Source organism: Mauremys mutica, chromosome 7 (genome assembly GCF_020497125.1).
Source record: "Mauremys mutica isolate MM-2020 ecotype Southern chromosome 7, ASM2049712v1, whole genome shotgun sequence".
Taxonomy (NCBI): Eukaryota; Metazoa; Chordata; order Testudines; family Geoemydidae; genus Mauremys; species Mauremys mutica.
The window spans coordinates 30,178,375-30,189,327 of record NC_059078.1 but is presented as its reverse complement, the minus strand read 5'-3'; the positions used below and the strand labels follow the sequence as shown (position 1 = coordinate 30,189,327).

The window sequence follows — 10,953 nt, the reverse complement described above, 5'->3', positions numbered from 1 at the left end:
GCTGGCGCTGCCTGTTGGTCTGGGAGGGGCATTGCCCCCAGAGCTGCCCTGTATTTATTCCATCTCAGCCGCCCTTTATATTGCCCATCCTAATCCCTCCTGCCCCTCGCCCTGCAGGAGTGGCACTGTCCCTCCTCCCCCGCGGGCAGGTGCTGTTACCCTGCCTGCCCCTGCTAATCCCTCCATAAGCTGATCCACTCGTGCGCGCTGCAGTTAGAGCCAGCTCAGCCAGGCGCAGGGGTTAGAGGTCACCGAGGACCAGCTCTTGCCCTAGTTTCTTGGATTCTGAGGCAGGTCCTGCCCCAGACACCTGGGTTCTCTGCCTGACTGAGGCCTGCCCCTTTCTCCGTGTTTACCCCACACACTTTGGCGATGCCTAGATCAATACAGTTGCAGCACTTGCAATGGGGGCTGGAACCCTGGACTACTGGCTTCTGTCTTGGCTCTCAGAGGGGAGAGGGTCATAACAGGCGTGCCTGGCCTTGATGTCTCCGACAGCCCAAGCCCTCTGACCCTAGCTGAACAAACAGGCAGGGTTCCCTCAGCCTCCTTCACCTTGCCCATTGTTCCAGCAGCCTCTATAAAACCAGCTCCTCTTTATAACTGCTCCAGGCTGGCTTGCACGGAGGCTAACAAGGCCTAGCTGCTTCTGAGCATGGGTGGGGAGTGTGTTCTGCTGGGTTCAAGCAGGGGGCACTGGGAGGCAGGACGCCTGGGTTCCATTCTCTGCTCTTGGATGGGGTGGGGCAGCTGGTTGGAGTCGCGCAATAACAGCACAAGAGTGAAGGACGGGACGGGAAGGGAAATGTTGTTTGCAAGGGAAACAGCTGAAGGGAGGGGGCGTGCTGGGGGCCTGGAATGGAGTCACCCATATGAAAAACAGCACAGTCCCCCACCCTGCTCAACACCCCCCGTGGCCCAGGGACCCGCAGCCCAGAACCCCCCACTGAATGCCTGCCCCACTCCCTGTGGTCCAGCTTCCCCCACCCTGCTCCCTGTGACCCTGCACTGCCTGCCAAGCCCCTGCCCCGTTCCCTATTGCCCAGCACCCACCACCCTGCTCCCCATGACCCAGCACCCCCTGATGAGCCCTGCTCTGCTCCCTGGGGCCCAGCATCCCTCGTTGAACCCCTGCCCTGCTCCCTGGGGCCCTGCACCCCCCGCCAAGCCCCTGCCCCGTTCCCTATCGCCCAGCACCCGCCACCCTGCTCCCCGTGACCCAGCACCCTCTGATGAGCCCTGCTCTGCTCCCTGCTGCCAGCAGTCCAGCAACCCTTGCCAAGCCCACCACCCTGCTCCCTATGGCCCAGCGCACCTTACCGAGTCCTTCCGCCACTCCCTGCAGCCCAGCGCTCCCTGCCGAGCCCTGCCCCGCTCTCTGTGGCCCAGCACCCCCTGTCAAACCTCTGCCTTGCTCCCTGTGGCCCAGTGCCCCCCAACAAGCCCTGCCCCGCTCCCTGCAGCGCAGCACCACCTGCTGAGCCCCTGCCCCACTCCCTGTGGCCCAGCACACCCTACTGAGTCCTTGCCTCCCTCCCTGTGGCCTAGTGCCCCCTGCTGGGCCTTGGCCCACTCCTGCAGCCCAGTGCCCCCTGACAAGCCCTGCCCTGCTCCCTAGCCCCTGCCCCCCGCCGAGGCCTGCACCACTCCCTGTGGCCCAGCGCCCTCGGCTGAATCCTCATCCCGCTCCTTGAGGCTCAGCGCCCCCATCTCCCCACAAGCCTCGCTCTCTGTGGCCCAGTGCCCCCCGCTCCCTGCTCCCCAGTGCCCCCTGACAAGCCCTATCCTGCTCTTTGCTGCCAGTGCCCCCTGCCGAGCCCCCACGCTGGTCCCTGTGGCCCAGCGCCCCCTAGTGCTCTGGCTCTCTCTGGGCTGTGATGCCTAATCCCTGCTAATCCCTGCTGAAGCCCGGCAGTGTCTGTCCTTGGAGCAAGCAGCAGGGGCTGGAAGGGCCCAGCCCTGGGCAGGGGAGAGGGCACCATGAGCTGGCCGGGTGAGGCTTGGCAGGAGGGGCTGCCAGCACGGGCACTGCAGGGGGTGAGGGAGCTGGAGCAGCGCCTGGAGTGGGCCAACAAGGAGCGGGTCCAGAAGCAGGCACAGCTGGACACACTGGAGGCCGCGCTACACAAGCAGAGGCAGAAGGTACATGGGTGCCCCCCACACCCATCCCCACACTGATGGGGGGTGGCACCCAGGGAGGGCAGCCTGTGGCTCCCAGCAGGCCAAGCACCATTACGGCTGAGTCAGTGGCCATGCTGCAAGGCCCACTGGCCCATGCCCCCTGAGCCAGCCAGTTCTCCCTGCCCTGGGCCAGAGCAGAGCTCGTGTCTCCGTGCCCACCTCATGCCCCCACCTATGGGCTGTGCACTCTTGGGCCTCTCCCCCCAGCCTTGCACACTCACACCCCATCCCTTATAGCACGAGGAGGAGCGTGGCACGTGGGCGCTGCTGGCTCGGGAGCGGCAGGACCTGGCCAAGGCCTGCGAGCAGCTGGAGTGCGGGCGCCAGCAACTGAGCCAGGAGCTCCAGGCCAAGGGGGCGCAGCTGAGCCAGCTGGAGGGGCAGCTGGGCCGGGCCATCCAGCGCATTGAGGAGCTGGAGGAGGAGCTGCGGAGGTACCTGCCGGGGGATGGGGATGCCAGCAGGACAATGGGGGGTGTTAGAGCGCTGTGGTGCCGGGCACTGCCTGAGACAGGAGGGGGAACAGCACTAAGTGGGGTGTTGCCCAGGAGCAGGTGGAGGAAGTGCCCGGGGGTATCTAGAGGTCAGGGTTGAGGGGTGCCCAAGAGAAGGTGAGGGGATGTGTGGGTGCAGTAGGGGATATTGTTGGGATAGGGATGGTGGATCTGGGTGGGGGTAGGGGTGGTGCCTGGGGAAAGGTGAGGGAATGTGGGAGGTACATTGTTGGGATAGTGGTGGCAGGATCAGAGGGCAGAGTAAGAGTGTGGAGGGTGGTGTCCAGGGGACAATGAAGGGCACCAAAGGGAGTGGTTTGTGGTGTTGGGGTGGGGGAGCACTGCGGGGTGGGGGATGGGGTTGAGTGGAGCAGTGTTGGAGTGAGGGGCACCGGGGGAGCTATGGGGATGGGGGGCTCTGGGTATGAGGGGGCACCTGGCAAGCAGCACTAATCTCTCTCTGGGATCCCCCCAGGTGCCAGGCAGAGCTGGATAACCTGCGGTCAAGCACCCTCCTGACCCACTGCTGGCCCCCCCGGGATGAAGGTGAGGAGGGCAGGAGGGAGGGGGGCTCATTCCTGTCCCAGGCTGATGGGGGCTAGAGCTTGTTGCAGACTGTTGAGGAGGGGGCTGGGGGGGGACAGTCTGACCCCTTGGGAAGCTGGTCATCTGCCCTGCAGAGCTGACCAGGTCTGTCTCCTCACAGGGGTTGAGCTGGGCACTTGGGAGCAAAACCCCAGACTAGAGAACAGACCCCGAACACCCAGCATGAAAGTGAGTACAGAGGGTGTCCCTCAACCCCGACCTCCAGGCCCCACCATCCCACCCCAGCTCTGCCAGTGTCCCCCACCTCCAGCTCTGCCAGTGTCCCTCAATCCTGACTCCCAGCCCCCGGCTCCCCCACCCCAGCTCTGCCAATGCCCCTCAATCCCAACCTGCAGCCCCCTGTTATCCCAGGCCTGGGTTCTCCCACCTCTATCTGCTTGTGCCCCTCATTCCTGAGCTGCAGCCCCTGCCCCATACAACTGAGGTGCATTTAGTAAAAGCCTGTATCCCTCATCCCCTTATCTCCCCTTCTCCAGTTGCAGCCCATCAGCTCCACATTGAGGGAGGAGCCACTCGTGCATCGAGGGGCTGCCTGGCACAGTGTCCCTCCTGGGGGCCCTGCCCCCCCAGAGAACAGTCAGGGGATCCCATCCCCTGGGGAGGAACCTAGAGAGGAGAATGCAGGTAAAACTCCAATGAGATTGGGAGAGACACTAGGGTGGGGGGGAGAGGGGGTTAATGTCTTCATGCCCAACCTAGCTATGGCAGTTTCTCCTTCTGAGCAGGTCACCCAGCCCCCAAACCTGACCCTGCCCTTCCTATAGTGGGGATCTGGATGGGTTCTGGGAAGGGTTGGTCCAGGAGAGGGGCTTTAGGGGGAACCCCCCTGTTCTCACCCCTGAGATCCAGGCTGATCTCCTGTTCCTGGGAGTGAAGCATTTTGGGTAACTTTGGTTACACTGGGGCTGGTGTCCGATCTGGGGGGATTGAAGAGAGCTGGTTGAGGACTGTGTGGGGAGCTGGGCTCAAGACCTTCACAGGGGTGGGGAGGGTGCTGTATCCAGGGTCTGCATAGGAGAGAACTGGGGCTGGTGTCCAGCGGTGGCTGGGGTGAGGGATGAGCCAAGGGCAGCGGGGGTGGAGGGGTGTGAGGAGCTAGACTCAACGACTGTGGGGTCCAGCCCATCCTTGGTGCCAGTGGTGGAAGCCCATATGGCTCATGATGGTGGAGGAGAGCGGGAGGGCAATGGCCCCAGGCCATTGAGGGCAGCATTGCTGTTTCTCACCCCTACCCTCTCCCCTGCAGGGCCTGGGCGTGGCCCCCCTGGCGTGGAGGCCTGGGAGTTGAGGGGGGGACTGCAGTCAGTGCAGCAGGAGTTGGCCCAGTGCACAGAGCAACGGGACCAGGCAGTCGCTAAGGTGAGCATGGGAGAGACGAGAGGGAAAATGGGTTAGCCTCAGACTGGGTGGGAAGGGTCACTTGGGGGCTCATGGAACTGCTGCAGGGTGCAGTACCGCCTGCTGCCACACGGGGAGCGCATGGAGCTGCTGCAGGGTGCAGTACCGCCTGCTGCCACGAGGTGGGGCTCTAGTCCTTGGAGGCCAGGGGCTGCCGGGATCAGTGCGGGCAGGCCTAGAGGAGAGGATGCAGGTTTCAGTGGTGCTATGCAGGCCCTCTCAGAGATCCAGAGGCCCCTAGCCATAATAAAAATAAAAAATGATGACACATGGTCTAATCTTGTCCCATCAGAACCGATATATTTTATTAATATTTATGAACATTTTTAACTCTTTAATATGACAAAATCTATATCAGTTAACAAAAAAAAAAGTCTTTTACCAAATCACATCTCTTATTTGCTTAAATCTGCAGCTCTAAGCTGAGGGAGTCTGTCACATTTCGGTCCGATAGGGATGCACATGAAAACAAGTTGTGAAACTTATCAAATACCAAAAAATTAACAAGTGTCTAAATTTGAGGCCCCCTTTGAGCTTGGTCAGGCCAAATGGCCCTCCTGGCCCCCCCTCTGATTGGCCCTGGCACTATGAGTCAGCCCTGGAGGGGAGAGGGAGGGATTGCACCCTCCTTTATCCCCCCCCCACTCATATTCCTGTTGCAGATCCCCCCCCCCCAGCTGTGGTGAACAAGCAGGACACACAGGACTGGCACCTCTGGAGGGGCTAGGTGAGGGATGTAGCCCTTGGGGTGTCTGTTGGTTCTCCATGGAGCCACTGGAGGCCTTGCCCAAGTCTAACACATTGTTGCCCCCCCCCAGGTGCGTGCCCTGGAACGGCGGGTGCAGCAGCTGTTGGAGGAGCTGAGGGGCCAGAGGCAGAGAGCAGGGGCCACACAGCGCCGCCTGGAGCAGCAGGAGAGGGCGCACCGGCAGGTGGGAGAACCCGTGCTGCCAGCCCACCCCCTGCTACCCCCTTCTGCAGCACAATCCCCCCAACTTGGCACAACCCCCTCCCCCGGGCCCCTCATCCCCACCTCACAGTCCTTCCCCCACACCCAGCACAGCCCCTCCTTCCCAACAGTACCCTGCCACCCTCCTCCCCTCCCTTTGGCCCCTGACCCCACTGCACCAATCCCCCCTGTGTGCAACAGCCCCCACAGTGCTGTGGCCGGCCACTCCCCCCACATCCAAGTGCTTCCTGAGCCCAGAACAGCCTTACAAGGGGACCCCAAAGGACTGTGTTGCACTCAGCTAGGGCTGGGGCCCCACCAGGCTGAGCCCCCTGTCCACCACAGGGGGCCCCTAGGATCCCCTCCACCCCCCACTCGGGCCTCCGGCGGTTGTCATGGTGCATATCACCCCCTGTCTGTTGCAGGAGCTGGCGGAGCTGGAGCGGCACCATCGGGAAGCGCTGGAGCAGGGCATTTCTGTGCCCCCCCACCGCCCACCAAACAAGGTGAGAGAGGTGTCAGTGCCAAGGGGCAGAAGGGACCGTAGAAGGGGCGAATGGACCCAGCACCTCGTGGAGGGGAAAAGCCTACATCCCATTTCCCACCCCTCTGAGCCAGCCAGGCCCCTGCCCTGTCAGAGCCCACATCACTTACACACCCTGTCTTCAGCAGGGCCTGGGGGGATCAGAGCAGGAGCGGTGCCACCCAGGCTGTGGCCGGCGCAGCCTCAGCAGCTCCCGGCTGGAGCGGGCACCTGAGAAACGAGGGGCAGCTGGGAAGGTCAGAGGTGAGATGGGGGAGTGGGGTCAGGGTGAGGCTGGGGAGGGGAATTCAGGGCCTGGGGGAAGCGGGGGTCAGAGGTGGGGAGAGGAGGGGATGCTGAAGGGGGGCAGTGGACAAGGTTGGGTGTTTGGCCCTCTGGGTTTGGGAGTCCAGCCCGGGGCTGTGGCGGGGGTGGGGGCCCTGCAGGGGAGTAAGTGTATGGGGGTGGGAGGGGTGGTATGGTGTCTGTGGGTATGGGGGTTATAAAGGGGGGCTGAGTGTGTGTCTCAGAGACCATGGGGGGCCTCAGGGGAGGTCTGGGGTCTCTCTGTACCCTGCACCAGCCCAACATGGGCCCAGGGGAGCCCCCTGGCACCATGTCCCCCTAACCGCTCTCTCTCTGCTCTGTTTGCCTGCCCCCCAGGTTCCTCAGCACAGGGTCCCCGAGCTGTGGGCAGGCTGGTGCCCAGTGGGGAGTGGGGCCAGGAGCCAGAGCCCTCCCCAGAGCTGCAGGCCCTGAGGGCTGAGGTTTTGGGGCTGCGCCGACGCCTGGCTGCCTCTGAGAGCCTGCGCAAGGGGCTGCTGGAAACCTTCTGGCAGCTGCGTCATGGCGCCTGGGACCTGACTAGGGAGCACCAGGCACTGGCCGAGATGCCGCTGGCCCATGAAGCTGCCATTCAGCACAAGGAGGAGGCCCAGGAACTGCAGGGAGCGCCGGGGCCCGGCCTGGCCAAAGGGGATGGGGGGGAACGGCAGGCCCTGGCTGTGGAGTTGGAGGCTCAGGTCTGGGGGGCACCAGGGCCTGGCCTGCCTGAGGGGGATGCTCAGGAGGTGGGGGAGCTGCAGGTGCTGCGGGGGGAGTTGAGGGCCCTGGCCCTGGGCAAGGCTGAGGCAGAGGCTCAGGCGGCCCAGGCCCAGGAGCGGCTGCGGCGGCTCCAGGAGACGCTGGGGTTGCAGACGGAGCGGCTGGCACTGGCCTGTGAGGCCCAGAGCCAGCATGTGGCAGAGCTGCTGACCGAGGGGCACGAGCGGGAGCAAGAGCTGGAGCGCCTAGGCCAGGCGCTGCAGGAGGCGGGATGGGTCCGCGAGCTGCTGGAGGCTGAGGTGGGGCGGCTGCGAGTGCTGCTGGGTGGGGACACGCCTCCCACCGGTTCCCCTGAGCCACCCACCACAGCCCCAGAGCCCGGTCCCGCCGAGCCGCCACCCACGGTCCCAGAGCCCGGCCCCGCCGAGCCGCCCCCCCCGGCCCCAGAGCCCAGCCCCGCCGAGCCGCCCCCCCCGGCCCCAGAGCCCGGCCCCACCGAGCCGCCCTCCCCGGCCCCAGAGCCCGGCCCCGCCGAGCCGCCCCCCCCGGCCCCAGAGCCCGGGCCTGCCGAGCTGCCCCCCCCGGCCCCAGAGGCCGGCCTGCCTGAGCCGCCCCCCACAGTCCCAGAGCCTGGCCCCGCTGAGCTGCCCCCCACAGCCCCAAAGCCCGCCCCCATCGAGCCGCCCCCCACAGTCCCAGAGCCCGGCCCCGCCGAGCCGCCCCCCACAGCCCCAGAGCCTGGCCCCCCAAGTTTGGCCTCCTCCACCCCTGCTGAGCTGCCCATTCCCCTGGAGTTGCCCCTCAGTGCCCTGGAGTTGGCTGTGGTTAGCAGGATGTGGCTGGCGAGGAAGCAGGCCTGGCACAGTGAGCGGGCACCGCTGCAGAATATCCTGTGGGAGCTACAGAAGCTGGCAGGCCAGGCTGGATTGCAGGAGCAGGTGAGTGAGCTTGGGGTAGGGCAGTTCCCCCAATTCCCTCCACCCCAAGCACCCTCGACTGACCTGCCTGACCCAGGGCTTCCTTGCCCCGTACCCTCCAACTCGTGTCCCAGGGCTCCAATGCCTGACTGGGGGCTCCCCTGCCAAACCCAGGGTTCCCCTGCCCCATACCCCCCAAACTTGGGTTCCCACATCCCCAACATATGGCTACCCCACACTTTCCAAAACACCCTTACTCTTCATATGCCACAGCCCACCCCACCCCCTTCCCCATGAGCCATCTGTCATCAGTGTCCTCCATCTTGGACCAAACTGGTCTCGGTGGCGCCCCCTTCACTCTTTGGCCCCAGGGTCAGGCTGGGGTTGTCTGCGGCTGAACCCTGCTCTCACTGGGGTAACAGGATCTGTCTCCTTTCTCTTTCCCCACCCCTGTCTCTTCCCAGCTGGAGGAGGCGCTGTCCCGTCTGCTGCAGGAGAATCAGACCCTGCGGGCTGAGCTGGCACTGTGGCAATCCCATGCCCGAGAGGAATGTACCACACCTGCCACTGGAGACGGACAACACCAGGGGACCTCAGCCACCCCTCCTCCAGCGCCCCGAGGGGATAGAGGCCAGGCGGACCTTACTTATGGTAAGGGGGGGGGACATGGAGCTTTGGCTCGATTTGGGGGGTGAGATCAGGGCTTTTGCCCGTGGCTCTGCAAAGGAAGGGGGCTGGGCATCAATGGGGTACACGGCCTTTCGGGAGGAGGGGTAGCACCTGCCTGCAGGTCCGGGGGAGGGGGCTGGGCAGTTATGGGAATCATGTGGAGAGACAGCAGAGTCCTGTGGCACCTTATAGAATATCAGACATATTGGAGCATGAGGAGAGAGAGTCCCGGGTATTTGGGGAGGGTCATTGGAGAAAGGGGGGCCATGGCTGGAGGCCCAGGCATTGGAGGGTCATGGGAGCAGACCTCTAACTTGTGTCCCTGTCTCTCTTTCTCAGTTCTCCAGACTGTCTGGCCGGGGGTACGGGATGCCCAGACCCAGACAGAGGGGCCAGCACGGGGCAGGCGCCACAGGGAGCTCATCTCGGCGGCCTTTGACCACACTCAGTATGAGCCCTATGGGCTGCCTGAGGTCGTCATGAAAGGTGCGTGGTGGGCTGCTGGACCAGGCACATGGTGCAGGCACTGCCCATGTCTGGGGGTGCTGAGGTGTGGGAGGCAGGTCAGGGAGTTATGGGATGGGCAGCATTTGAGGGGCACTCTGGGGCAGGTTATGGAGCAGAGGGGTTCAGGGAGGAGGTATGGGGCAGGGGAGCGGCAGACTGAGGGGGGTATGGAGTGGAGGGGATTCTGGGGGAGATACAGGGCAGGGGAAGCCCCAATGTGGGAGGGTTACTGCGAGGGGAGTAGGGGGAGGCATCCCAGATTGTGCCTACATGAGAGTCCCATACACCCCTCGCCACCTGCAGCCAGTGGCCCTGTGCCCAGGCTCAGCTAGGAATTCTCTTCCCCCGCCCCCCCCCCTGTTGATTTTCCATCCGGCTCAGCAGCTCTGAGCTCTGCAAGGAGGGGCAGGGGTGCAGTACTGATTCTGGCTCTGATCCCTCCCCAGGCAGCTGCCCTTCCCCCCAGCAGGGCACTGGAGTGAGAGTGGGGGGGGACCCCTAGCAGTGCTCCCAGCCCCCAGGGAGTGAGAGATTGGGACCCAGGTGTCCGGGATGGGGGCTCACCCCTAGCAGAGCTCAGCCCCCACATGTTAGCCCCAATCTCACTCTGTGCCCCACTCACAGGTTTTGCGGACATCCCCTCCGGCCCCTCCTGCCCCTATGTCCTTCGGAGGGGGCTCCTGGGCAGCACCCCCTTGGCCCAGCTGGCACCCAAAGCTGAGCCAGAGGAGGATCCCGCTGAACCTGATATGGGCACCAGTGTCTGAGAGCATCTACACTGCTGGGTGAGCAACCCCTGTATGCATCCTTGAGCTTCACCCTAGAGGCAGCTGCATCTTTGCATTGTGGGCAGCGAGATGATGATTTCTGTGTTTCACATTCTTTTCCATTCTCTTTCCAGCCTGGATGGCAGAAATGTCCCCCCTCCAGCTACAAAGATCCCTGATGTTGCCTGGAGCTCCCCAGCTGCTATGTGGCACCTTATGGCTGAGAAGGGGAGTCCTTCTCCCCTTCCCTCCACAGCTGGACACGTGTAACCCTCTGGGATTTATTTTACAACCTGGCTTCCTTAAGGTGCTAAAAATTGTGGGTGCTACAGCTCAATGGGCTCACAGCTGCTCAGTGCCCCCCTCCCTGCACACAAGGAATGGGGGGGCTCAATGAATGGGGTTAATTGGAATCTCTGCACACACACCCCCCCACAGACACACAGCTTGAAGGGAGTTAAGCCCTCTATTCTTGGCTCAGGGAATCAAAGGGCAGGTTGTGTCCACCCACCCAAAGTTTGGAGGAGCTGCTATGCTGAGTCACCCCCCCCCCCCGCTCGAGAGGGGCTCAGCAGAAGTTCCTCAGAGAGAGGGGGTGCAGCACAGGGAGTCTTCCCCCCACACACACCCGCCCCAGCTCTGGGGTTTATATGTAACTCTGTCTCCCCCAGCCCCAATAAAGTTCCTTGCCTCAGCTTCAGGCAGCTCCTGCCTGCTTCTTTCCAACTTGGGGGACTGGCAGCTGCATTGCTCCCAAGCTAGTCTGGGCTGGAGACACCCCCCTCCTGTGCAGGTCTCCAGCACTTCAGGGTGAGAGAGTGTTACAACAGCCCCCCCCTCCCAGAATCCAGGCATCTGCAGGCAGAGGGACAGTAGTGCCCCCACTCCATTCTGCAGG

At 63.5% G+C, this 10,953-nt stretch overlaps 2 protein-coding genes across 3 annotated transcripts; both read left to right on the top strand.

Moving 5' to 3' along the window:
• The first annotated feature begins 1,914 nt into the window (after window positions 1-1,914).
• LOC123374030 (rootletin-like) lies at window positions 1,915-8,024 on the top strand. Its single transcript, XM_045023427.1, has 11 exons — window positions 1,915-2,142; window positions 2,419-2,615; window positions 3,151-3,221; window positions 3,382-3,449; window positions 3,758-3,905; window positions 4,528-4,640; window positions 5,498-5,611; window positions 6,054-6,134; window positions 6,301-6,415; window positions 6,815-7,599; window positions 8,001-8,024. Exons 1-11 carry the CDS (start codon window positions 1,981-1,983, stop codon window positions 8,022-8,024), a joined length of 1,878 nt encoding a protein of 625 aa, XP_044879362.1. The 5' UTR covers window positions 1,915-1,980.
• On the top strand, window positions 7,904-10,734 carry LOC123375119. 2 transcript variants are annotated; one of them, XM_045025764.1, is made up of 5 exons: window positions 7,904-8,133; window positions 8,577-8,763; window positions 9,121-9,267; window positions 9,913-10,073; window positions 10,190-10,734. In XM_045025764.1, the coding sequence occupies exons 1-4, from the start codon at window positions 8,029-8,031 to the stop codon at window positions 10,053-10,055; spliced, it is 582 nt and encodes a 193-aa protein (XP_044881699.1). In that variant the 5' UTR covers window positions 7,904-8,028; the 3' UTR covers window positions 10,056-10,073; window positions 10,190-10,734. The 2 variants fall into 2 exon arrangements, with proteins under 2 accessions (XP_044881699.1, XP_044881698.1); XM_045025763.1 differs by having other exon boundaries at window positions 8,535-8,763.
• The last annotated feature ends 219 nt before the right edge of the window (window positions 10,735-10,953 follow it).

Coding starts and splice junctions, on each gene's coding strand:
- LOC123374030 (XM_045023427.1), top strand. CDS start 1,981: ATGAGCTGGCCGGGTGAGGCTTGGCAGGAGGGGCTGCCAGCACGGGCA. Junction 2,616..3,150: donor CTGGAGGAGGAGCTGCGGAG/GTACCTGCCGGG, acceptor GGATCCCCCCAG/GTGCCAGGCAGAGCTGGATA. Junction 6,416..6,814: donor GGCAGCTGGGAAGGTCAGAG/GTGAGATGGGGG, acceptor CCTGCCCCCCAG/GTTCCTCAGCACAGGGTCCC.
- LOC123375119 (XM_045025763.1), top strand. CDS start 8,029: ATGTGGCTGGCGAGGAAGCAGGCCTGGCACAGTGAGCGGGCACCGCTG. Junction 8,134..8,534: donor AGGCTGGATTGCAGGAGCAG/GTGAGTGAGCTT, acceptor CTGGGGTAACAG/GATCTGTCTCCTTTCTCTTT. Junction 8,764..9,120: donor CCAGGCGGACCTTACTTATG/GTAAGGGGGGGG, acceptor TCTCTTTCTCAG/TTCTCCAGACTGTCTGGCCG.